At 47.0% G+C, this 27,357-nt stretch overlaps 1 protein-coding gene across 1 annotated transcript in view; it reads left to right on the top strand.

The window, feature by feature from the left end:
- LOC129332385 (rap1 GTPase-GDP dissociation stimulator 1-like) overlaps nt 1-27,357 on the top strand; it is a 52,127-nt gene that overhangs the window by 15,742 nt on the left and 9,028 nt on the right. The window contains exons 6-9 of the mRNA XM_054983470.1: nt 3,957-4,100; nt 6,799-6,930; nt 9,882-10,016; nt 19,703-19,828. Coding sequence (XP_054839445.1) covers nt 3,957-4,100; nt 6,799-6,930; nt 9,882-10,016; nt 19,703-19,828 — 537 coding nt within the window. The remainder of the gene's footprint in view (nt 1-3,956; nt 4,101-6,798; nt 6,931-9,881; nt 10,017-19,702; nt 19,829-27,357) is intronic.

Raw genomic sequence — 27,357 nt, 5'->3', positions numbered from 1 at the left:
ATACTGTGCATGAATGCAAACCACTACCACCATCCCCCCCCAAAAGAGAACAAAATCACCACTCCAAATTTTAGACTCATGGGAATGTGCTTTTTAAAAGCTGCTTCACACAGTACGGCATGAAAAGGTGATGCGGGGAGCCAGAGCCAACTAGGATTTCTCTGAGGCAACTACTTCTGTCAGCCAGATGCTTTAAAACACAATTTGCATATTTAGGATGAGGAATGTGACTACCTACCCCCCAAAAGGTAATAAGTAAAAACAGCAGTGACAGCAAAGTGAAGCTGCCTTATATTGAATCAGAAGGACCAGGGGTTTTTTTTCAGCTGGAACGTGGTGGAACAGAGTTCCGGAACCTCTTGAAAATGGTCACATGGCTGGTGGCCCCGCCCCCTGATCTCCAGACAGAGGGGAGTTGAGATTGCCCTACGCACCGAGGGCAATCTAAACTCCCCTCTGTCTGGAGATCAGGGGGTGGGGCCAGCAGCCATGTGACCATTTTCTCCAAGGGCAACCCATTGAATTCCACCACCACTTTTCCCAGGAAAAAAGCCCTGAGAAGGATGATTCCCCAAGCTGTTGTGAAACACGTAGGGATTGCATAATTATTAAAGACTCTTCCCTTTGCGCCCTTTGCCTTTTCTTCTTCATTTCACCTTGATGCACCCTCCCTTTTTCCCATTATATTGAATCAGACCATCTGTCCATCAAGGTCAGTGTTGTCTGCTCAGCGTGGCAGAGGCTCTCCAGGGTCTTTCCTATCACCTCCCACCTGGTCCTTTTAGGAGGAGATGCTGGGGATAGAACCTGGGGCCTCCTGCATGCCAAGCAGATGCTCTGCAGCTCAGCCAGGGCCCCTTCCCAGCCCTTCCACCACCCTACAGATCACACAGGGAGGCAAAAGGCACCAGGCACAGACAAGGGACAGGCGTATGATTTTGCCTCACTAGCACATTAGTTGCAGCCGTGATATCTTAAGTCCCCAAAGACTTAGATTTAGTAAAATCCTAGTAGGTGTTGGTGGTTAATTAATACAGCATGGCAACTTCAATTAATTAAAATCACCATTATGATTAATGATACAACTTAAGGGAAATATCATAGCTGTTCATAGTTGTAATTATTTTCCTACCTTCTGCTCTGATTTTTAAATTTCCTGTTTAAAGGTAACAATATCTCCTGATTTTAATTAGCAGTATGATTGTTGTTGTGTTAAGAATTCTCTGGATTTAGACTCCACATAGGATTGCTGTGTCCTGGACAAATTTTATTCTGAAAATGTGCAGTTATCACCATGAAGCCTCTTCTCACATCCAGTGCAGTGGAGTATTGCAGCTACCTGAACATGGAGCAAGCACACGGCTGCAGTGTGCCTGGAAATCTCTTTTAGGGCTAGGACTGGCAAATTACCACCTCCCAATTCAGGCTGAAGGCAGGACGTTTGGGTATATAATATACTGCCCTTCACGACAACTTAATGTCACACTTATTATCCCCACAACAATCACCCTGTGAGAAGGGTGGGGCTGAGAGAGCTCCTAGAAGCTGTGACTGGCCCAAGGTCACCCAGTTGGCTTCAAGTGGAGGAGTGGGGAATCAAATCCAGTTCTCCAAATTAGAGTCCTGCTGCTCTTAACTAAGAAGCCAAGGCAGGCTATGTGATATTCCAAGATGTTTTGGGGTCCTGTCTGCTTGCTGGTCTGAGCAACTAGGAGATTGTTCTTTCACCCTGTCATTGGCTATACATTCCATTTTTTCTCACATTCAAAATAGCAGGCTTTTCACATACAGAAGGGCCCAGGTCCTGGCATTTGCAGTTCTAAAAGGGATTCGGGATCTCTGCCTGAGGCTGAAGAGTTCTGTTGCTGTCAGAATAGACATGCAAAGTCACCTCAGTCACTTAATGTGACTAGGCCAGCTTTGGGTCAGAGATTCCATGAGGAAGACTGAGGCAGTGTCGGACTTCCATCAGTCCTAGACCAGTTCCTCTGAAATTCTTCATAACTTTGCTATGTGAAATGTTTACCCTGGTGATAGAACTACGTGTTATATCAATCTTGTTCATATTTGTATTCAGCCATTCCTCAAAGGAGCTTTGGAGAATATACATGGTTCTCCCCTCCTCCATTTGCTTCAGAACAACCCTATAAGGTAGGCTAGGCTTCCTGTCAGAGTAGACAAGGGCAGGCTAGATTGATTAACAATCTGAAAATAAGATGGTGTCTTATATGTTCATATGAAAAATGCCAGGAGGATGAGATGAATTGCATCATTCCTACCTGGCGGGAGGAATGGCACCAATTGGTTGTATGCCATTGGCCCTGCCGACATGATTCATGTATTATCACATGTTCAGCAGCCATGTGAGATCATACCGTAAGGATACAGCTTCCATACGACTGTCAGTGGTGTAATGGAAGCCATGTTTTTCCATGTAATAGCGGAGTGGTAACTGTCCAGTGGGATGGCGTGACTGTCTAAAGAAGAAAGGAAAATAGAGCAGTTTGGACGATGCCCTTTTCTACTTAACAAGAGAATATACACAGGACTCTGCAGCTGGAACAAGCATTAAAGCACCTGAGAGAAGAAGTCCTTCACCCCTGAGAGGTGTCCACGGAGATGGCCCAAGATGTTTTGGTGCCCAAGGGGAGAAGATCCATGCGGTGCACCCCATGAAAGCACAAAGACAATATTAACCAAACAAATCACATTTTGCTGCCCTGCGGTTACTCCAAAACTCAGAAACTTGAGGAGGGCTACTTCACCCTGCCTAAACCTCAAAAAGATCACGGAAAGGTCAGATTATGTGGAGAGTCCCTATGCCAGTGTCCCCCTTCTGTGGGGGTCTCATCACCCCTCCAGAAAATCCCTTTCCTCTGCATCTGAGCTGTAACTGTTTGTGAACTTCACCGAATCCTAGGGGGCTGATGGCTGGAGGGAATACTCAGCAGTTAAGCAGATGGTCTATCAGGACCCCATGAGCTGTAGATAAATAGGTGAGTACCTCAGTTTCCCTCTAGAAATAAGACAATAGGATAATTGGACTCTAGAATGATATATAAAAAGAGCCACCCAGCCATCTGATATTTGCTCTATTCTTGTCCACAGTAGCAGAGAGGGAAAGCCTCACCCTGATGTTCAAAGTATTTTAGATAATGCTGGAAACTGAGGTGTTCATGTTTTTATTTCTCTTTGTCTTTGGGCTTACTTGACTGCTTTATTCAGACTGAATATACTCCACATTTCCACCTATAGTTTTCCTTTCTGCCTTTGAATATACTGTGGGTTTTTTTCTTGTTTCTAGAATTCATGTCACTACTTTTTCTTGAACATTCAGCCCCCTTTCAGAAGGCTGAGCAATAAACTAGCTACCTGAAGGAAAGGATTAACTTTCTTTCCGAGCTTGTTTCGGTGTCCACAGGATCTGTCAGATTCCTAGCTGAAAGTGAAAAACAATGGCCCCTTCCTTAATCTTAAATCAGTATGTTGCTGATAGCAGCCAAGCCCCCAACATACCTGGAGGTTGCCAGCTCTTTCCCCTTAGATCCCCACAGCCTGCCCTCATCTGGTACCAAGAGTATTGACATAGGAATTTCTCACAGGATCAGTCCCTCCCAGGAGATCTTCTTTCGCTTGTCCCTGGAAAGGCATAGGCCATTTCTACACAGCTTACCTTCTTCCAGAAAACAGCGTCTTCACGCCTGAAATCATGCGAGAAGACGCTGTTATCGCGTGAGAAGACGCTGTTATCATGGAAGACAGCATCTTCTCGCACAATTTCGCGCGATAACAGCGTCTTCTCCCGTGATTTCAGGCGTGAAGATGCTGTTTTCCGGAAGAAGGTAAGCCGTGTGGAAACGGCCATAGTCTGCGAACCGTGAGAAACAGCTATTTATGTGCTTCGTTTGGATACAAACCCAAGAAGCTTCCAACTTCTATTTTTTTGACCTCCACAGATGCCTTGAAATTGCAACTGGCAGAAGCTGGTGTCCAGGAGGCTCTGGTAGAGATCTTGCTGAGGCTGCAGGAGAGCTTCAGACCAGAAGATATGTGCAGCTTGAAGGCGGCATCTGATCTCGTCGTGTCCTTGCTGCTTGGGGGTAAGACTAAAGAGAGGCAGTAGGGAACTCAGATGCTCCGGTGCCATTGTTTAATGACCACATATTTGTACCACAATTGTAGTGCCCAGGGCTTTTTTTCAGCCGGAACGCAGTGGAACAGAGTTCTGGAACCTCTTGAAAATGGTCACATGGCTGGTGGCCCCGCCCCCTGATCTCCAGACAGAGGGGAACTCCCCTCTGTCTGGAGATCAGGGGGTGGGGCCACCAGCCATGTAACCATTTTCTCCAAGGGCAACCCCACTGAGTTCCTCCACCTCTTTTCCCAGAAAAAAAGCCCTGGTAGTGCCCATGTTTGTCTACACAATGAAGATTCATCTCAGGCATTTAATGTTACTAAGCCCCTTTGGGCCATAGGTTCCAGGAAGAAGACTGAAGCAACGTCTCAGTTCAATCCGCCCCCAGTTGGATCTCCACAACTTGCTTATTATAGAAGAAAAACTTGGTATACCATCTTCAGGATATGATTTGGCAATATATGTAATTTTTTTTTTTAATCCTGCCAGTTCAGGACAGCCTACATGGTTCTCCCCTCCTTCCTTTTGCCTTATAACACCCCTGTGAGGTAGGTTAGGCTAAGGAAGAGTAAATGACTGGCCCAAGAGCATGCCAAAACATGTCCAAGTAAGAAATCTGAATATAGGGGTATTGGACTGAAAGAGCCTGAGGGCAGTGCTTTCTCTCCACCGTTTCAAACTACACATTAAAAAAAATATCTTACAAGTAAGCCTGGAAGCTGAAGTGCTCTTGCCTCATAAGGAAACAGCCTGTAAAAGATATTCTGGAGTATCCTACAGCTTACAGACGTGGCCCATTTGGAGCAATGCTTTTAAGTGTAAAATGGACAGAAATCCTATTTCCTTTCTGAATGAAATAGCACATAAGAAAGTTCTGAATACAGCTTGATCTTAGCAAGTCTAGGTAACGTTGCATCAGTGGGTTAAATATTGCTGAGCCAACTAGTATACTTTATCAGAAGAATTTCACTTGCATTTCTTACTATTTCACCTAACTGGATAAAAATAAGGATCTTAACATTTCTTCCAAATATAAATACTGGAGAATTGCAGTTAATCTTTTAATGGCTATACAAATTGCAGCAATTAAGATACACAGGACGCTTACTAATATAAAACAGGCATTCTGCTACTAATTCAATTGTTGATTTGAAATTTAAGACAGGGGAGAACTTTAATTTCCTATCACATTACTTATGAGAGGGTCTTGGGTTTTGTTTGTTCTTTTTGCTATGATGATGATGATGATTTTGTTACTTTTTCGTTGATTCAGTGCTGGGCTACATGTTACCTTTACCGTAAGGAGGAAAGAGAAATGTCACCCAGCTGATGTCCTCTCCACAGCCATGGTGTGTTGCATGATGTGCAGCCAGCAAGAAGATCCTGCAGCCAGGAAGTCGTGTTCTTCTTGGCTGCAGCCGACACAACAATATGAACATCCATCTGATGAAGGAAAACAATGTCACACATGGTGGCATTATGGTGGCAGCATGAAAACGTTTTTTCCATGCACCGAAAGCAACATTTAGATTGACTCGGACATTGTCTATGATTCCCTCTGTTGTGCCAGTTACAAAAGTGACAGCATGGTAGAACTAGAATACAAATTCTTTTTCTATATTTATCTGTGTTAAGGCCACTGCATACAATTATTTTCTTGCCCAGATTGCACCATTAACATTGCAGAAAGGCTTCACTTGACTTGTTTGCCTCACTCTATTAGTCACAATTTTTCACACCAAACTTTGAAAAAACTTCCAAGTACAGCTTGTGGTCATAGTGAATGAGTTAAATAACAGATTTGTCATAAGCATGGTGCCATCTTGGACAAGAAAACAAAAGTACTGGTTCCCCAAGATGAAGGAAACATGAACCAGGCAGGTTAAACCTGGACCCAATATCACATTTTGCTAGGGTTCCCAGGGTGGCAACAAGTGGGCGGGTAGGGACATGGGGAGGCACAACATCAGAAGTGTCACCACATCACTTCTGGAGGAAACCCAGAAGAGATGTAGGGTAGCTCTAGGAATCACTAGAAACTCTATAGTAAAACCATAAGGTTTCTGGCAATTCCTAGATCGATACCAGTTTTTTCCAGGAAACGTGGTAGCAATGCCTCTGATGTAACTGTTTTTTTTAAAAAATTCACCACCAGTCAGAACAACAGTGGACAAAGAGGGCAACCAATGGGAGGTCTCCCACCATAGCAGGAGACCTGGCAGCCCTACATTCTGCACTTTCTGTGCTCTTACAGAATTGAGACATTCACACAGTCCTAAACAAGAATCAGAGGTATGAACCTAATGAGGTTACCTGGGGCAAAGAATAATCTGGAGGAGGGTCTGCCTGCACCCTCCTCTAATGTTGTCAGCAGCTAACATATTTAAGAACTGGAACGTCAAATTCATACAGTTCTTGTACAGTTTAGCATGGAGTATTTCCCCTGACCTGGATAGGTAATCTCATCAGTTCTCGAAAGCTAAGCAGGGTTAGCTCTGGTTAGTACTTGGACAGGAAACCACCACGTAAGTCCAGGGTTGCTAGTCAAAGGCAAGCAATGGCAAGCCACCTGTAAACATTTCTTGCCTTGAAAACCAGAGATGGGCTTGCCCTAAGTTGGCTGTACCAGCACTATCAGTCTGTCTTTGTTTGTTGTGCTGCAGATGAATCCATGCAGCAGCTGTTTGCAGAAGGGCATGGCGTGATCTACCAGAGTGTGGGCACGTGGCTGGCATCCAAGCACACCCAGTTACAACTGACAGGGGCTCTAGCAATTGCTAACTTTGCCAGGAACGGTAAGGATCCCCATCCATTTCCTATTACAATGGCCACAGCTGCGGTTCTCAAAGCACTTTCTTGAAAGCAAGTCCATGCAGATGTGTTTAAGACTGAGTTATTGCAAACTAACAGTGCAGTCCTAAGCAGAATTACACCCTCCACTGAAGTCAGTGGCTAAGGAGGGTGTAACTCTCTAGGACTTCCACTGTTCATTCTTTAAACAGACATCATGGCTGTCTCTCCAGCCCCCATACCAATTCTTTTTGCTGAATTCCTGGGAGCAGCTTCAGCATCTGGGGTTCTAGACAATTCTGTAGTTTAAGAATGCTTTTAGAGGGGGGCTCCCTATAAGACCTAGAGCCAAGCTACAAGTGACGAATTACACTTGCCTGGTAAGCAGAGAGCAAGTGAATGGCAAGTGAACAGGGAGGAATACATGCGAGTCTGTTCACTTGCCAGACAAGTGTAATTCGTCACTTGTAGCTTGGCTCCTAGATAGCCCAGGTGAGCCTGATCTTGTCAGATCTCAGAAGCTAAGCATAGTCAGCCTTGGTTAGTAATTGGATGAGAGACCTCCAACAAAGACCAGGGTTGCGAAGGCAGGCAATGGTAAACCACCTGTTAGTCTCTTGCCATGAAAACCCCACCAGCTATGACTTGAGGGCACTCTCCACTCCACCCTATAAGAACTCCTAGATGGTTGATTTGGGAGGGTAATTTTTTCTTTTAAAAATTAGGTACAGAAAAGGAAAAATTAAATACAAAAGAAAGTCACCTGGCTCCTTAAAGAATAACCTTTTTATGGCTGCCCAAGAGTTTCAGGTTCAGCCACAAAGTGGCAAACGAGGCATTTTTGGAGTGATCCATCATTACCTGTTAGCTTTGGGGAAGTTATCCATGAGATGGTTTAATTGCCTCCCGGAAAAGTGTTGAGAGAGTACTCAGAATAACAGGGAGAGACTTCATGCACCATCTAATAATGACTACCTTTTATATATAAGAAATTATTTTGATTCATGATGGTTAAAGAACTTCCATTTCTTTCCAAAAATAAAAACAGAAACAATTCCATGGCAGCTATTAAAATTACAAGCAAAAACTAGAGATATAAATGCTGGGGCGGGGGGGGGGGGAGGGATTGGGGGGTTTCCTCCCGTTTTTTCCCCAAGGAAAATTTTTCCACTAATTTTCCACTAATTCCAATGGAAAATTAAGAACTTTGAGGAAGCATGGTGGAGGAAATGCTTATGTCCCCATCCCCTTTTTAGAATAAGTGAGATGTTTTTTAAGACAAGGGTTTTCTCATTCAACTGTATAGCATAGAAAAGTCTGTGGACTTGGTTTTCAGTGATTACAGTGGAAAAAACTGAGGACTTTGGAGAAGGACTGGGGGAAAAAAACTATTTTTTTGCCTTTCGAAATGGATGTAAAGTGTTAATTTATCATAGGGTGCAGCAGTTAGCCGCTCTCTCATTTCAACATTTTGTGTATTTCTAAATTCTACAAATATGCCAATTAATACAATGTTCTATGCTAACAAAGTTATATACATGAATACAATGCTTTTCCGTGGGGCGGGGGGATGGAAATTTTGGAAAAAATTGAAATGGATGCTTTCTTTTTCTATAAAATCTAAACCTATTTTGCTGCTTAAAGAACCTAAAATGTGTTTTCTCCCCCGGAGCTTCAAGATTTCTAGAAATTTTGTTTCTATAGCCAAAGCCTGTATTCCAGTACGCAATGGAAACCATGTAGAGTTTTAGATTTAGTTTGCCCATCACACACCCAGAATAATCAGTGAACCATGCAGTTTGTTCGTGCCCAGGTCCCAGTTTGCACAGAAGGTTCCAGCCGTGGTAGAAGAGTGCACACAAGCCAAGACAGAGGCGTATTCTCACACCTCACTAGAGTATGCAAAACCCACAAGCTGAGGCTATGTCAGAAATGGACTTGCCATCTATACTACTCTTCCCTATAGTACCTTTCAACAGCTTCCACATAAGCTGATTTATCTTTCGATTAATGACTCTCTCCAACCTGATTTGACATATACAAATTCACAACATCCATGCCTCCAAAAGTGGCACCTCCCTTTACAGTATCCATTATAAGGAATTGTGACATCTTGCAGAATTTTGCTTTCACAAGCAAGAAGCCACAAGTCTGTTTGGGGACATTTTTTTTTACCAATATGCATTTGAAGGCCCTTCTAACAAGTGTCAGTTTTTGTTAACTTGCGTTAGAAGTCCCTGATTTTAGAAACATAGAAAAATAAAGCTGGAAGGACCCCAGGTCTTCAAGTCCAACCACTTGTACAATGCAGGAAATTCATAGCTACCTCTCCCACATTCCCCCAGGGACCCCTGTGCTATGCCCAGAAGAAGGCAAAAAGGGATCCTCCAGGATCCCTAGGCCACTCTGGCCTGGAGGAAAATTCATTCCTGACCCCAAAGTGGCCCATTGTTGAGCCTGCGAACGTTTTTGGAAATTTGGAAACAGGTAGGATTGCCAGGTGTCCAGTATTCACCTGGACAGTCCAGTATTTGGAAGGACTGTCTGGGGGAAACACTCCCTGAATATTGGACACCTCCCCCTCCCCCTATCGCCCAGGCAAAGGCCTTGAGCACAGTGGCCGGCCAGCCTGAGCAGCCTCTGCAGTGCTCCTGCCAACTTCTGCGGCTGTGCGGTGCCAGCCTGGGCACCCAGATGGCTTCCTGAGGTTGTACACACCTGCAGGAGCATCTGACCAGTCCATCCCCCACGGAGTATCTGCTGGCCTCGGAGGCTGCGCGCACCTGCAGGAGCAGCTGGGACACCTGGGTGGCCTCCATGGCACTCTTGCTAGCCTCCTGGCCGGTGCTAGCAAAGATGTCACGGCATGAGCCTCCTTGCCAGCCCCAGTGATGACGTCACGGCGCACAGCAATTCTAATCTTTGGAATATTTTCTTTCCCTCTCAATTTCCTAAGACAGCAACTGTGTTCGGATGGTGCAGCTGGGAGTGGTACATCAACTGCTGGATCTTTTAGAGCAACACGTGGAAAGCGGAGACGTCTCGGTTCAACATGCTGCGCTCAGTGCTCTCCGAAACCTTGCCATACCAGGTACAGCAAAAGCCGCACAGAAAATAAAGTTAACCCATATCTGTTGCTGTAGGAAGTGGGGGCAAATGAAGTGGGCAAATGAGGAGAGGGAGAAGAAATGGTGGAAATACAAGTGTTCACAGCCCAGAAACACCAGCTTGGATTGTCACCACTTAAGTGAGGCAGGCACTAGAAGCCTCTCTGGACATCACAGGAAACCATTAATAAGGGCCAGAGCCAATAGGATTAGGTGGCTGCATTTGTTCATATGCCTGACCATTTTTGCGTGGAATGGCACTCCTATTGATAAGAGCAGTGCTAGAACCACCATAAAAAAGCCCTGTGTAAGGGCACCAGGCCTGAGCCCTCCCCTGCCTTGTCTCTTGAGGCATCACGGTTTGAAGCGGGGCTTTTTTTCAGGGGGAACGCAGGGGAATGGAATTCTGGAACCTCTTGAAAATGTTCACATGGCTGGTGGCCCTGCCCCCTGATCTCCAGACAGAGGGGAGTTGAGATTGCCCTCCACGCCGCTCAGCGGCGCAGAGGGCAATCTCAACTCCCCTCTGTCTGGAGATCAGGGGGCGGGGCCACCAGCCATGTGAACATTTTCAAGAGGTTCCGGAACTCCGTGGAGGGCAATCTGAACTCCCCTCTGTCTGGAGATCAGGGGGCGGGGCCACCAGCCATGTGACCATTTTCACAGAGGGCAATTTAAATTTTAACCCCCCCCCCTTTGTTCCAGCTGACCCAAAGTGACGTCATTGTGCAGTCCTGGGAGTGTACAAGCACTTTGCGCACGCTCATGTGGTACCGGGGGCACTACCTCCTGCCAAGAGTTGCCCCCTGTGCTGGCAACCCACTGAGTTCCACCACCACTTTCCCAGAAAAAAAGCCCTGGTTTGAAGCACATTTCCCCCCAATCCTCCTCACTTCCAATATCAGATCCAGTCAGTGGGCAGTTCCAACTGATCAAAGGATGGTGGGAAAGGGGAGAATGTCAGCAGCTTCCTGACGCACCACGCCGGCTTGGTTTTTGGTGCACCAGGACAGACATACAGGAACATGTTATGTGTGCCTACCAATCTGTGGTGGATAGAGGACCCCTGATGAAATGATTTCATATGAAACATAACAGCTGGCCGCTTGTCGGGTTCTCAGAAGGATCGAGTCCTGACACTCCTGGTTCCACCTATTGAGAGAGAAAAGGATACATTGAATTTTCTTCTTGGATGGTGGTTTACAACCCGGCCCTTACTTGCCTGTTGGACTTATACATACCTTTCCTGGAGCACCTTGGAGTATCCACACACCTGCAAGAGAATAGGAAGTATAATATTAGGTGTGATTGGACTTCTTTCCATTGATGGTCTGGCCGTTGCCTATATTTGTATGGAATATTATATATAGATGTATTTTTGTATGAGGATATTACCTACATTTATTATGTAAGATACTATTTATTGTAGTTAATCTGACTATTATTGAGCACTTGTACACTTTACACTTTTACAGTTAATAGAAATTTATATTGTTAATTGGAGTACTAATTCTTTCCCCGGATTGTGGATTCCCGCTTTTGGTTCTGACCAGCCATAACAGCAGAGTTACAGGTGTCTTCGCTGGATCCAAGTAAGCCTTTTGTGCCTTGCTTCTGTAATACATCGAAATCCAACTTCAAGCTGCATGTCATACCACATGATTTTTTTCTTTCTGTATTACGCATCACTGGATCAGAAAGAAGTTTGTGGTCTGAACTTTTCTGTACTGGCAGCTGGCAGGCTGTAAGGGAAAAGCCTGTATTCTTCACTCACAGTAGGAGGGTTCAGAAGAAATGATGAAAACATTATGAAGACAAAGGAGCAGAAGCAATTACTTAGCAGAGAATTCTGTAAGAAAATCCACACTGCAAAATCCTTTTTCTTCCCAGACCATTTCAGAGCTATATCATAGGTTGAAATAGGTTATAATAGGTTGAAAATCTACATATCCTGACGATTTATGGGCTTTCTTTTTAAAAAGGCGATAAAGCAAACCAAAAATGAAAGTCAAGCTGCATATGAAATGAAAGCAATCAATCTTTTTTTTTTTAAACGTTTCGTTGCATAGACACAAGGGCCATTATTGATTGATTAAATCCTCCGAGTCTTGCCCAGGGGGCTCTCTTTGAAATTCCCACCACACTCAAGGGCCTGCGGTGTGAACTTTCTGCTACTGAGCACAAAGAAATTACAAACAAGTTAATTAACCGCCAGCTTCCCAGCATGATCAAGATGCCAGTGAAGGGTGCCTGCCCACTGCACCTGCCCTAGGCAAGAAAAAAAGCAAAGGCAGCGTCAGGAAATTGGCTGTCAGTAGACTATTTTCCCCGCAGGGACATTTGCTTTTAATTATTACCTGAGATCATTCTATTTCCCCCTCTTATCATTTTCTTATGATGAAGCATGTTCAAGATACAAGAGTAATACCTCAACAGGCATAAAAGTGGCTTGTTGACCTTGAAGCAAAAAGGACGGCTGTTGATTTCTCCCTCCCACGGAGTTCACATCTAAACTTCCTGGATGCTTTGTGTGTGCATCGTCAGACTGTGCATAAGTTCATCTTCATCTAAGGATGATTCAGAACAAAAGTGGAACTTTCAGCTGGCACAGTTACCAGCAACGGCTCCATAGGGGTAGCTCTTAATTTTAAGAATTAGCAGGACTATTTTTATATTTATATTTTATATCACACACACACGCACACACATGCACACTTCAGTGATTCTACAGGAAATAATGTCTTAACTATCATTGTCTCCCCATGGAGAGTCTCTCTACATGGGACATCTTATATGGGGATGCTCAAGTGTAGGGAGATGCAATGTTAGCTGGGAAGCATAGTTTAAAAAGACAGAGCTGAAGGCTCTGCAATTTCACCTCCCTAAACAGAGCCGGCAGAGATCATTCCTCAGAGGGGTTGTTAATTTCATCTTTGCCTCCTTGAAGGCTCTGTCAATTTCACCGCCCCTTTGGGGAGAGAGCACACAGCCTTTCCCTGCTTTCACCCTCCACCCCCTGCCTTCACTTACCTGGCTGGTGGGGGAGGAAAGCACAGGAATGGGCCTCCCAGGTGCACTCCTGGGGCAGCGCAACCATGTCACTAGCGTCATTGCACCACCCCAGAAGCACTCCTGCGCTTCACCACTTTGAGGCCCAAATTGGCTTGCTGTGAAGTGGGTGCGCCCCCGCATCTGCGTGGTGATGTCACCAGAAGTGACGTCACCACACAGCTAAAGGGCCAGGAGGTAAGAGCCAGGTCTCCGCCCTCCTGCCAGGGGAACCTGGCAACCCTAGGGTGGAGTTAGTAATGAGGGGAGAGAATTAAAAGAGGGCTCTAGAGCTGGGCCGGGAGGATACGCTGGGGAAGTGTTGACTGGCAATTGAAAAAGCAGCATTCCCTGGAAAGGTTGAGGGGGGCTGGTAAGTAACCAGGCTCCCTCCACCCCTATTTCTGAGGCCCAGTGGAGTTCCAGGGGGGGGGGGGGGTAGCGAGGCAGGATGGCGGAGGGCCAGCAGGCAGTCCCGACAGGTGATGGGATGTGACACAGACCTTTGGTCTATCAAGATCAATATACTGTCGCTTTTGACTGGCAGAAGCTCTACATAAGGGTTCCAAATGTCTTCCTATGGTGGGAGACCCCCCCCCCCAAATCCTCCCCTCTCCACATTGCCTGTTAATGCTTCAAAGGCCAGCTGGGGGAAAATCAGAGCAAATGGGGTGAGACTAACACCATGTGACATCACCTCTCTCATGATGTCAGAGGGGACTTTATAAGATTTGCCAGACTATGGTTTAACCATAGAGTTTCCGTGCTTCCTAGATCATCACCCCCTGATGTCACTTCTTGTTTTTTCTCAGAAAGTGAAATCACGTGCTGGTGCAATGCCACTGCACCTGTCCCCTCCCCCAATCTCGCCCAGGGTTGCCAGGTGGTAGACTGGCATCCCTAGCTTTACAGATTCTTAAGCAGAAATTTTTCACATTGCGTACTGTCTGATCCTTTGAACTGGAGGCGCCAGGGACTGGATTTCAAACCTTCTGCTTATCAAGCACATGTTCTACCACTAGGATTGCCGGCCCCCAGAATTACAACTGATCTCCAGACTCCAGAGATCGGTTCCCCTAGAGAAAATGACATCTTCAGAGGGTAGAATCCATGACAGTATACCCCTCCCCCCCTGAAACTCCATCTTCCCCAGGCTCTGCCCCCGAATCTCCAGGAATTTTACAAGCTGGAGTTGGCAATCCTATCCTCCACCTAGCCACAGCCCCTTCCCTTCACCAGCAGATTAATCCAGAGTCATAAGAGGGTCTGCTTGTTCCAGCATGCACGATGGAGCATGGACGTTGAGTCCAAAACCTTCGTCAGGTTGTAGCAAACCTTAATAGACACTTAAAACTGTGGGCCAAGCTACAAGTGACGAATGACACTTGAACGGCAAGTGGATTGAGTGGAGCGCAAGTGAACAGGGAGAAATACACTTGTCGTTCAAGTGTCATTCGTCACTTGTAGCTTGGCCCTCAGACAGCTGGAAGGGCAGCCAAGTAATAATAACATTCGATTAACATTCGAACAAGTATTCCTGACTTGTTCAGCAATGAAACTGGAAGATAGGATTGGCTGTTGCCCCTCTGCCCAATAAGGGGCTATATTGTGTTTGCTTTGACAGAGAAAGGTAAGTGGAGCCAATGACAGGCAGCTAACAGGTTCAAAGGATTCTACTTAAGAACATTTGATGGCAAGACTGGCCCGGTGGCATGGAAGCGACTTGTCCATCTCCATCTGAAAGGAAGATCATCCCCTGGACTAACTGCCCGTACCTGAAACCAAACATGATCTATTATTTACACAGCAGACCCTGGTGGGGAGAAGGGATGCTTGTCCTTCTGACCATACTTTAGCACAACTTCTACCTCACCTTTGTTTTTTCTCACCAATGTTACCAGCATAGTATTTATCTTCCTAGATGATATGGGATCACTTCCCAGCATTGAGTGTCATTTTGGATAGCGGAAAGAGAAAGGAGAGGACTAATTAGTTCCCAAAGGAGCTGGCATGCAAATGGAGGAGTTAATTGCTTAGCCTGGATTCAGCAGTGCATGAGGGCAAAGCAGCACGATCGTCTGGGGATTTATAGACTTCTATCCATACATTAACAGTTTGAGATATACAAAGGATACCATGTTACTGGCAAAAATTGTGACGACTTGAAACAACTACTGATGAAGGTTAAAGGAGAAAGTGCCAAGGCAGGATTACAGCTTAACATTAAAGGTAAAAGTAAAAGTAGTCCCCTGTGCAAGCACCGAGTCATCATTACTGACCCATGGGGGGACGTCGCATTGTGACGTCTGTTACGAGGTGGTTTGCCATTGCCTTCCCCAGTCATCTATACTTACAGGTATACAGCTGTAACATTAAGAAGACAAAAGTCATGACTACTGAGGAATTACACAATTTTAAAGTTGACAACAAGGAAATTGAAATGGTTCAAGATTTTCTATTCCTTGGTTCAATCATCACCCCAAAAGGAGGGGGGTGGGGGCTGCAAACAAATCAGAAGAAGATTGAGACTTGGAGGAGCAGCTGTGAGGGAAGTAGAAAAGATCCCTAAAGATAAATATGTCTCTCTGGGATCCAAGATCAAAATAATCCACGCTATGGTATTCCCCATTAATATGTATGAATGTGGAAGTTGGACTGTGAAGAAAGCTGACAGGAAGAAAATTGATTCATTTGAAATGTGGTGCTTGAGGAGAGTTTTGTGGATACCATGGACAACCAAAAAGACAAATAAGTGGGTACTAGATCAAATCAAGCCTGAATTCTCCCTAGAAGCTAAACTGACAAAACTAAAGTTATTGTACTTTGGTCACATCATGAGAAGACAAGACTCCCTGGAAAAGACAATAGTGCTAGGAAAAGTGGAGGGCAGTAGGGAAAGAGGAAGACCTAAAACGAGATGGCTTGACTCAATAAAAGAAGCCACGTCCTCCAGATGGCAGGATCTGAGCAAGTCTGTTAACAATAGAACATTTTGGAGGTCTTTCCTTCATAGGGTCGCCATATGTTAGAGACAACTGGACGGCACATAACACACACAAATCTATACAGCAGTTGCAAAAGCATGTGGTAGAAAGGGCATCCATCATACTGCTCCATTCAGATGATCTTCTGGAGCATATGTGGCAACACTGTTGATCAAGAACTGGGTGTGCAGTGACAGCAAAACCTAGGAATCCCCCCTCATTTGAATTTTACCTCCTATGTGAACCCACGTAGGAGGTAAAATGTTTAGTTTGGAGAAGGGGTGTAGCGAAGGAACGACAGGAGACGTAGTCAGGATGCAAAGTCTGACCCCCCTTCTGGAGGCGAGGGCTTTATTAGAAACTTTCCAGGAAGTCCCGGAAGAGAGCAAGACCAAATAAGTCAGCAAGTAAAAGTTACATTACAATCTGAGACAGTTTCAGGCGACTGAGCAAAACACGCTGTGGTCAGCTTTTCGTCTTATCTGTGAAGCATAGCAGACAGTGTGAGCTTGTGTGATTATATTATGTAGCTTCTGTGAGGGATGAGAGAACATGTTGAGACATGCCGAGAAAGACCCAAGGCCAAGATGTTTCCCCTGATCATGGCGTGCCTATTGATCAGGAATAACAGTGTATTTGCGCAGAGGGTCTGCAGACTGGCCGGTGTGCCAGGTCCAGCTCATGCAGAGGGGAGTTTGAGGGGGGACATGATTGCCCTCTTTAAATATTTGAAAGGCTGTCATTTGGAGGAGGGCAAGGAGCTGTCACAGTTGGCAGTAGAGGGTAGGACCCGAAGCAGTGGGCTAAAACTACATGCACAAAGGTACCGGCTGGATATTAGGAAGAACTTTTTCACGGTCAGAGTAGTTCAAAAGTGGAATCAGCTGCCTAGGGAGGTGGTGAGCTCCCCCTCACTGGCAGTTTTCAAGAAGAGGCTGGATGAATATTGGTCAGGGATGCTTTAGGCTGATCCTGCACTGGGCAGGGGGTAGGACTAGATGGTCTGTGTGGCCCCTTCCGACTCTGTGAACCCCTTAGGTGAGGCTTTAGGCAAGCTGATATTCTCTCTGCCTCAATAACAATACTGGCCTACCTTAAAATGTATTTAATTAAAACATTTATTAGCTGCCTTTCTACTTTTCAGGAACTCAAGTCATCTTACAATATAAATAATAAAACGAATAAAACAAAGTTTAGAGACATAGTTTATGACTGCCAATACACGTAAAAGCAAAGTTAATTAAATACTGTTCTAAGAAAATGTTGTAAGCTGCCTCCTGAAGATTGGCAATGAGGGGGCCGGGCACACCTCCCCAGGAATGCCCCTCATAGGAATGCCACCCCCAAACCCCCCCTCTATCATGTACACACCGAGTGAGCTTCTTTAGCGGATGGGACCGTCGAAAGGGCCCGGCCCTGTGATCTTTAACTCCCAGGCAGGAACATATGGGAGAAGACGGTCCATCAGATATCCCAGTCCCAAGCCACGTAAGGCTTGGGTGTTATAAGGTTCACCAAATTAAAGGATTACCAAGATAAGATATTTGAAGTGCTTTGTCCACTCGTCTCTACGAAAATGTTTAGATATTTGTATCCACTTTTCTTCCTAAATGGGGATATAGAGCAGCTTACAACACGGTTCTCCACTCCTCATTTTATCCTAACAACAGCCTTGTAAGATAGGTTCGGCTGAGAGAGAACGGCTGGCACGAGGGCGCCCAGAAGGCTTCCAGGCCTCCCAGATCGTAGTCAGAGACCAGAACCACTACACGGTGCTGGCACTCGTTTGAAAATAGGCTATATAAATAATATATATTAGTAATAGTAGCAGTATGCCGGGATGTTCAAACACCGGGTCTGCCACGTACCCTATTAAGGCAGGCTAACGAAAACAGTCTGAAGTGATTTTCAGTGATGAAGAGAGCATGAATTAAAGTCAAGTTTTCCACCTGTATTCCTAAGCACCCCAAGAGTCTCTCTACACGAGACTTCTTCCACAAGGATGCTCAAGTTTAGGGAGATGCAATGTTAGCTGGGAAGCATAGTTTTAAAAGATCGCTCTTCCGAGGTGGAGACAGAATTAACAAACCCTCTGAGGAACAATCTCTGCCGGCTGTGTCCAGAAGACAGAGAGAGAGAGAGAGAGAGAGAGAGAGAGAGAGAGAGAGAGAGAGCTTTGCTGGCCGTGAGGCTGTGGCAAGCCCTTGGCTAGATGCATAGGCCTCTTCGCTGCCTCCCCAGCACAGTGGATCTAGGCAGGTGCTGTGGCACTGAGAAAGGCTCTTACTCTTTCTCAGGGCTTTTTTTCCGGGAAAGGAGGTGGTGGAACGCAGTGGGTTGCCCTCGGAGAAAACGGTCACATGGCCGGTGGCCCCGCCCCCTGATCTTCAGACAGAGGGGAGTTGAGATTGCCCTCTGCGCTGCCAAACGGCGCGGAGGGCAATCTCAACTCCCCTCTGTCTGGAGATCAGGGGGCGGGGCCACCGGCCATGTGACCATTTTCAAGAGGTTCCGGAACTCCGTTCCCCCGCGTTCCTGCTGAAAAAAAGCCCTGCTCTTTCTCTCTCACTCGCTTTCTCTCTCACTTGCCACCCCCCTTTCTTTTGAGCTGCTCCAAAGGTCCGGCCAAGATGCAAAGTTGCAAATTGAGGCTTCTGATGCCTTGCAATGCGCTGTGACGAAGCTCCACCTTTGGCGGGTGTTGCAGGAGGAAGGGAAAGGGTGGGGGAGAGAGAAAAGGGGGGAGAGAAAGAGAGAGGGTTTGTTAATTTCATCTTCACCTCTGAGGAGCGATCTCTGCCGGCTCTGTCTTTTAAAACTACCCTAGTGTAGAGAGGTGAAACTACACTTCCTGGCTAACATCACATATCCCTACACTTGAGCATCCTTGTAAATAGAATCGTGTAGAGAGACTCTAAGTAATTGATGTCAATGTTAGAATTCAGATACTTCTGAACACACCAAGTCCTTGAAACAAACACTAAAACATGAAGACGCACAGCGAAATAGTTTCCCATGGCTTTAGAATGACAAACCAAACAATTTTGGACACTGAGAGATCTCTGTCTTTTGGTGCTACACCTCTGAAGATGCCAGCCACAGCTGCTGGCGAAACGTCAGGAACTACAATGCCAAGACCATGGCAATACAGCCCGGAAAACCCACAACAACCATCGTTCTCCGGCCGTGAAAGCCTTCGACAATACATCAAACAATTTTGCTTGCTGTCACAGCTGTTCTGTATACCGATTGTGCCTTGCTTTGGTTGGGCTTTTTTGGAGGGGGTCATCAGTAATAACAACAACAACAACAACAACAACAACAACATTCGATTTATATACTGCCCTTCCGGATGACTTAACATCCACTCAGAGCAGTTTACAAAGTATGCCATTATTATCCCCACAACAAAACACCCTGTGAGGTGGGTGGGGCTGAGAGAGCTCTGAGAGAGCTGTGACTAGCCCAAGGTCCCCCAGGTGGCTTCAAGTGGAGGAGTGGGGAATCAAACTCGGTTCTCCAGATTAGAGTCCCGCACTCTTAACCACTACACCAAACTGGCTGTACAGTGTCACAACTTGCCATTCGAGTATTAAATGCACCGATTGTAACACCTGCCTTCTCATGCTCTTTTCCAGTGGCTAACAAGGTCCAGATGCTGGATGAAGGGGTCGGCAAGCGGATCCAGATGCTTTTGAGGTCAGAGGTGCCACCTGTTCAATTCAAGCTCCTTGGGACACTGAGAATGTTGATCGACGGTCAAGGTAGGAACATGCCAGGAGCATTCAAGCTGCTCCTCTCTTTAGGATTTGTTTGCAGCCTTCTGAAAGGAAGAGAATGACAACGACACATGATCCTGAAATAAATGCTCTTATGTGTGTGGCTGGCTCAAGTTGAATGCGCATTAACACATGAAGTGCCTTATACTGACCACTGGTCTATAAGGTTAGGTAGGGGTGCCAGATATTCCCCCTATGGTGGGACGGCCTCAGCTGGCAACCCGTGTTGCCCACTTCAGCTCTGAGTGGCAGCAGGAGACATTTTTTTAAAGAACACTGGTGTTATGGGTGCCGTGACGTCACTTCCAGGATGCAGCTTTTGTTCTGGGGTGCAGCTTTCCCTCCTTTTGCCTGTGCATTTGTCTTGCCAGCACCCTGCTCTGGAGCAGTTAGCGCAAGAACTGGGCTTTGGAGCAAGAAGCAGCACAGATCCCCCCAGGGGGTGGGAATGTGGAAGTACATGACATGCGCTGCTCTAAGCTTTGTTTTGGGAACAGGGCTTTTAATTTATCCTCAACATTTGTGGTTGGATTTGCAAATAAGGAACTAGGAACTGTAAATAAGGAACCGGGAACCGGCTTCACCCAGAGATGCCAAACTCGCAGGAAGATTTCAGCAGGTTCTCCTCCACCCTCCCTCCCAGTTTGGCCAAGATTGCAATATGTTGACCGGGAGGCAAGTGCTGCCAGAGTGCTTGACTGAGACGGGGAACAGGACTTGCTGGGTCAGGAGGAGGACGAAGGATTACTGGCCGTGGTGTGGAGCTGGGCCAGGAAGATGGAGTGAGGGGTGGACTCAGGCAGGGACAGTCCAAAGAGTTTGGGATGTGGACTGGAGGAGCTGGATATTTCTCCAAAACCTTGCCATTCATCCTGAGATGTGCCCTAAGGGGCGCCCATGACTTCCAGCATGTGGGTTTTGTTGTTGGCTGCCCCCTCCTCGCGGGCCCAGGAGGTGGTTGATGCTCCAGACCAGCTCCCTTCTGTCCCTCCATGCCTTTTATAAAAAACGCTGACATAGAACAGAACAGGAGGTCTGTGGTTGGCAGACAGACCTGCCTAACAGGGTTTGGAGGAGTGAGATTGGTGTGTCCATGGCTACAGAAGGCCCGCCTCCCTGGTTGCCTGGGGGATTAACCCCCTGCTCCTGGCTGTATAGGGCAGAATGGAAGCTCTCCAGATGGCTAGAAGAGCTGCCAATCAAGAGTAAGTGGGCTATGATTGGAGTTTCCATTGTTGCCTAGGGAATCAATGGATCGGTGCCAGCCTATCTGAAATTACAAATCGTTCATGAAGTGAACAAAACAGGCCTAAAAGTTGTGAATTTCGTGATACCGGCCCCACAAAACGCTGTTTCGTGACACACAAAACGGGCCATTTCGTGCTGAAATTTGCTTCGTATTTCAATTCATGCCCATGTCTACTGGTGGGTACAACCACAAAATGGCTGCTAAAGGAGGTAGAGCCAACCACAAGATTTCAAGGAGTGAGCTTGTGCATAACTCTAATAGAAACTTTTCCACATTTTGACAGAATACATTGTTTAATGCACACATTGTTCAAAAATATTTTCTTATATTCACATAGCTTACTTTCAGTCACACAGTGAAGATCCTGGTGTTGTGGTGGCAGCTGCCACTGATGCAACTTTTTAAACATCTGCCCAGCCAATCAGAAGCCCTAATGGACAAAAGGCCCACCCAACCTCACCCACTTTCTAAAAACACTTGGTGGGTACCATGACACCCACTGGGGACTCCTAATTTGAATGATTATTAGTGATTTGCATCTTGATTTTGAAACTTGCCATAGGTTTCACACTGTATCTGAACAGAGCCTTTGTCAAGCAGAAGACAACGACTTAGTCCCAACAGCTTGAGCAGAAGGTGCTTTTGTGCACATAAGTCAGGGACACCTGACTTATACTGATTCCCTGTTCCCATTGCAGTCCTCCCCAGCGCCAGCCCATGCCACGAGAACAGCTTTTCAGGGGGTGCAGCAGGAAAGTGGGGTGCATAGCCAGGCTGCTCCATACTCTGCCTGCCGTGTTTTGTAGCCAGGTCCGTGGTGGATCTAGAGCCACTTCATGCAATAGGTGGCGAGCTTTATAAAAGTGATTGATTGGAAAGCATAACCCAGTCCTAGCCTGGACATGACTTATAATTCTGGGAGACCTCCGGGCCCCAACTTAGCAGCCCCAGCTGCAAGTGAACAGAGGTCTTAAGTACTACTGCATGGGGGTGGCTATGCAAGACCCACCCTCCCCACAGTAGACGACCAGCTCTTAAAGATGCTGTGCCTGGTCACAGCAGCAAGTACTCCAGTGGGGCTGGACTGGTTCTTGGCTTTGTGTAGCTTGAAGGGTCAGTTGGGGACACACTTCAGGGCCTGTTCTGGGGTGGGGGTTCCAGGTCCAAGTTTAAGTCAGAAGGCCAGGTGGTATGGACTGCCTCCACCTGTGGTCCTGCCTCCATCTGTGGTCCTGTCAGCCCCCTCTTCACCTGAGACCTCAATCTCTTTGTCTGATGAGGAGGCAATATGACGGCCCATGACAAATGCTGACATTTCAGTTTTCCTCATTCTCTTGGATCGGACTCAGGATGCAGCTCTTTGCAACCAGCCAAATGCTAAAAGCAATAAAAGGCACCCTCCCCCCGCCCCCCATCACAGGCAGCAACCCATAATTGGCCCCCGGGGGGGGGGAGCTAAAAGGCCCCAGCTATACAAAACTTCGTTTACTCCACCTTGCAAGATTTTTCAGTAAGATTACTCACAGCAAAAGCACTAGATATAGGTTTTCAAATGATGGTTTCTCACATAGTTGTGGGGGGAAAGCAGACTTGACTATGATATTCTCTTAGATAATACAAGTGGTGGTATACCTGCCAAATGGTTCCTTAAGAGAGAGATGACATATCCAAGAGTCCCCATAGAGCAGGAACGGCCCCAATTTTCTGATACCTCTCCCTGGTAAAGCAATGGCTCTGCTTTGCCTTTTGAAAGAACATCAACAATTCTCTTGCAAAATATTGTTTCTGTGCACACCGGTCGGCTCCTTCCTGGTGTTTGGTTTTCAGCCCCCTTCCCTGGATTTCTAGAAGTTAAATCTCTGAGAGGGGAACGTATACCTTAGTGCCCAATGCTGTAAATATTAATGCCCGCACATGCTGAGGGGGCTTTGTTGTCTTGCTGTGCTGTGTACAAATCTTGGAGGAATTCCCCTGGGACATCATTTGATTAAATATGCATAGAATTGGGCTGTACCTGTTAACAGGACTTGTAGCATCTCTTTAATGAAAATTGCAAATTCCTTATTTGCTTTCAAGGCACGGGGCCAGACTTCAGGCCTGGCTGCCTCTTATCTGTGATCCGAACTTAGGTCATTTTCACACATCTTTAATGTCACGCAACATTGCACAACACTCACGAAATGGTGGCGTCTTCGTGGCATGATTTCTGACGTCACTTCGTCATGATTTCGTTTTTGTGGCACGATGACATCAGAAATCACACCATAAAGATGCTAGCATTCCGTGAGTGTTGTGCAATTTTGCGCAATGTTAACGATGTGTGAAAACAGCCATAAAATACCATCATACTGTAATGGTAAATGTTGGGCTAGGGAGGCCTGGTTCAGCTCTCTACACCACCATGCAAGTCGAGCTGGCCAATCTCTTGTTCAGGGCTGTTGTGATAAAAATAGAGATGGGGTACCACATGGGCCCTACCGGGTTTCTTGGAGGAAGAGCCAGATAAAAACAAAATGTAGATTTCCTCTGCTTCTCTTCCATTCCCTTCTGACAGCCTACTCAGATAGTCAATGTTGTGTAACTGAACATATTGGGGTTGTATTTGTTCAACAGTGACTGCAACCGATTCTATTAAATGAGACTACTGTTGCCTGTTTACAAACTGCACATTGCTTCAGATGCTACTTCAGGACAGGCAATGCAAATGAGAAATGCGAAGGGTGGAAAAGAATGTTAAAAAACTAGTAACAAAGTCCGTTGTGGGAAAAAATACACCGGGATCTAGAAAGGGGAGGGAGGGCAGGCATTCACCATCACTGATCCTGGCCAGAAGAAGGTGGGGAGCAGACATTGACACGTGCTCCACTCCTGATCCCAGCTGGGTGAAGAGAGGGGCGGGCATTGCCACCTGCTTCACTTTTGATCCTGGCAGGGGGAGGGGGCAGGCATTGAAACCTGCTCCATGCGTGATTCTGGAAGGGTGAAGGGGGGGACAGGCATTGGCACCTGCCCCACTCCTGATTCTGGGTGTGTGAAGGGAGGGTGAGCATTGCCGCCTGCTCCGCATCTGATCCCAGCTGGGCGAAGTGGGGGTGGGCATTGCCTCCTGCTCCGCTTCTGATCTCAGCCAGGTGAAGGGGGGCAAGCATTGCCACCCCCTCTGTGCCCGATCCTGGCTGGGTGAAGGGGGGTAGGCATTGCAACCTGCTCCATGTCTGATTCCAGAAGGGTGAAGGGGTAGCAGGCATTGCCTCTTGCTCCTCTCCTGATCCTGGGTGGGTGAAGGGGTGGGCGGGCATTGCATTCTGCTCCGCACCTCAAACCGGCTGGGTGGTGGGCATTGCCACCTGCTCTGCTCCTGATCCCAGCTGGGTGAGGTGGGTGGGAATTGCCTCCTGCTCCGCTCCTGAGCCCAGCTGGGGGAAGGGGATGGGCATTGCCAGCTGCTCCATGCCTGCTCCTGGCCAGTTGAAGGAGGGGCAGGAATTGCAACTTGCTCTACACATAATTCCAGCAGAGTGAAGGGGAGGTGGACATTGCCTCCTGCTCCACTCCTGATCCTGGGTGGATGAAGTGGGGGAAGGCATTGCCTCCTGCTCTGCACCTCATCCTGCTGGGTGAAGGTGGGGGTTGGGCCTTGCCCTCTGCTCCACTCCTGATCCCTGTGGGTGAAGGGGGAGCGGGCATTGCCTCCTGCTCGGTGCCTGATCCCAGCCAGGTGATGGCAGGGAGCAGGCATTGCCACCAGCTCTGCTCCTGATCTCAGCTGGGTGATGGTGGAGGGTGGCCATTGCCACCTGCTCCACACCTGATCCCAGTTGGGTAAAGTTGGGGAGCGGGCATTGCCACCTGCTCTGCTGCTGATCTGGGTGAAGGTGGGGGCGGGCATTGCTGCCTGTTCTGTGCCTGATCCCGGTCTGGGCTTCCTGCCGTGGCAAGTTGTCGGAGGAATAGGCTGCCTCTTCTGGGCGTCCCTCCATGGCAGCGCCTTCTGGAGGTGCACCAGGGTAGGAAGTGAGTTATCCGGAACATGGTTAGCCTTTTATATAGAAGGATTTGCTGTCTTGTGGGGAAGGCATTCCCTCAATCAATGTCAATGAGGTGATATAGCAACCCTAGCCATAGGGATCCTATTCCCCCAGTGGGGGATCCCATGCTCCCACCTTTCACCTCCCGCCACCACTTACCTGGCCAGTAGGGAGAGAACCGGGGAGCAGGCCTCCCAGTGTGCTCCCAGGCCCATGTGACAACATCACTGACATCATCATGCCACCCCAAGAGCTTGTATACACTTCACAGCAGGCCAAGTTGGACCCCAAATGGGCCAAATTGGACTCCAAACAGGCCGATTTGGATCACAAATGGGCTGAATTGGGCCCATTTGGGGGCCAAATTGGCCTGCTGCGAAAAGTGCATGCGCTCCCATCCTTGTGTGATGACACCATTTCCTGGAAGTGACATCATCACGTCGGTTTGAGCCCATGCACATGTGCATGAGGGGTATGCACGGAGCAGCAGAAAAGTAAGTGCTGGGTTCTCACTCTCCCACCAGGAGGGTAAGGCGACCTGGCAACCCTACCTAGCCTGGTCTTGTGGAAGGCCTGTGCAGGATTGGGCAGCTGAGCAGGCAGAGAGGGAATGTTCAGGATTCCCAAATGAGGGATGAGAGAGTAGCTCAAACAGCTGACTACTAGAACACGAGACCTTAGGGGAGGTCTTAAAATTAACAGTCCTCAACACATTAGAGTAATAAGGGGAACATCTTAAAAACGTAAGTTCTATCACTACAAGAGACATATAGAAACTGGCTGGAAAGCCAGGAGTGGGACACAAAAAACTTGGAAGTCAGGCCAAGATGGACTGAAAACAATGCAGACCCAGCCCAGAAGTATTAATAACAGACCGATGGAACCAGTGGACTGCCTGAGTAATGGAGCCATACCAGATCTTCAAAGGAAAAATCATCAGCTCCCGCCTTTTCTCTGATACAGCAAACGGCTTGCTGTAAAGCGGCCATGGAACACGGACCCAAAGAGCCCTGCTTCTAGTTCCGGTTGCTCTAGCAGACACGGTCCCTGGCATGAAACCTGGAAGAAGGGGAGTGTGACAGAATCGCTCCTTTGTGTGTCTATGAAGAGGAAGCGTGGAGTGGGTATAAAAAAGAGGTGAGAGAAGGGGTCTCTCCTTTCCAGAGCCAATTCATTTATTTAGAAGTCTCTACCCTGCTTTTCTTCCCAGTGAAGAACCACGGGGACTTGCAACCTCAGCCTGCCTTCTATTTTGTCTTCTTAACAACTCAGCGAGGTGGGTTAGGCTAGAGAGAGAGAGAGAGGCCCATGGTCCCCCAACAACTTTCCACGGCTGACAGGGATCTCCCAGGCCCTAATCCTGCACTCTAATTGCTACACCCACAATAGAGTACAAATGGTGGCTAAGAGAAACCAGCTTCTTCTTGGACAACACATTTGTTTATGATGCTTGGATTCCTGCCCACCAGCACCAGCTTTTAAAATTTATAGTTACTTCACTTAGCACAAAGCGGGAAAAACCCTGTTTCAGATTTACCCTTCCGTGGCCCGCAAGCTCAGGAACCTCCTACTTAATTGCCGGCTGTTCTATTTACCCGTGAGCCGACATTGACCTTAATTAACTCGGCACAATACACTCCTGTGAACATGTGTCTACTAACAAGTCCCTGCTAAATTAGCTGATTGCATTATCTAGTGTGAATTCATTACTGTGACAATCATGGGGTGTCTGTGGAATTTAGAAAGGCAGGTTCCTTTTACTTTTTTTAAGGACAGAAGTCTGAACCTTCAGTGTCAACAACTTTTCAACAGCACCAGTTAAAGAAAAGATCTATCTATGGAACCATTCTCATGTCTGCATACCTGTACAATCCTGAAGCTAGCTGTTCTTGTACAAACCGAGCTTGCTCAAGTTCCGTTTGACTCTAGAAAACGGCAAGCATCCAGTAGCACCTGTAAGACTAACAAACTTTGTGGTAGGGCATGAGCTTCCTTGAGTCGCAGCTCACTTCTTCATATACTGCTAGAACGTGAATCTCAACTTCCCACAAGCAAAAAAACCCCCAACAACCACTCCTCCCAATTTAACTCCCATGTTGATGGCAGCAGCCAACATTTATCAGTCAAAGGGCTCTATCATGTTTGGGGTGTGCTGTGAACGACCCTGTCGTTAAGATAGAGAAAAAGGCCAAGGGCCCAAAGCAAAGGAGCACGATAAGCAAAATTATCATCTATTT

This window comes from Eublepharis macularius, chromosome 6 (assembly GCF_028583425.1).
Source record: "Eublepharis macularius isolate TG4126 chromosome 6, MPM_Emac_v1.0, whole genome shotgun sequence".
Taxonomy (NCBI): domain Eukaryota; kingdom Metazoa; phylum Chordata; class Lepidosauria; order Squamata; family Eublepharidae; genus Eublepharis; species Eublepharis macularius.
The sequence above is the reverse complement of the archived record's forward strand: the minus strand, read 5'-3'. Positions and strand labels throughout refer to the sequence as shown.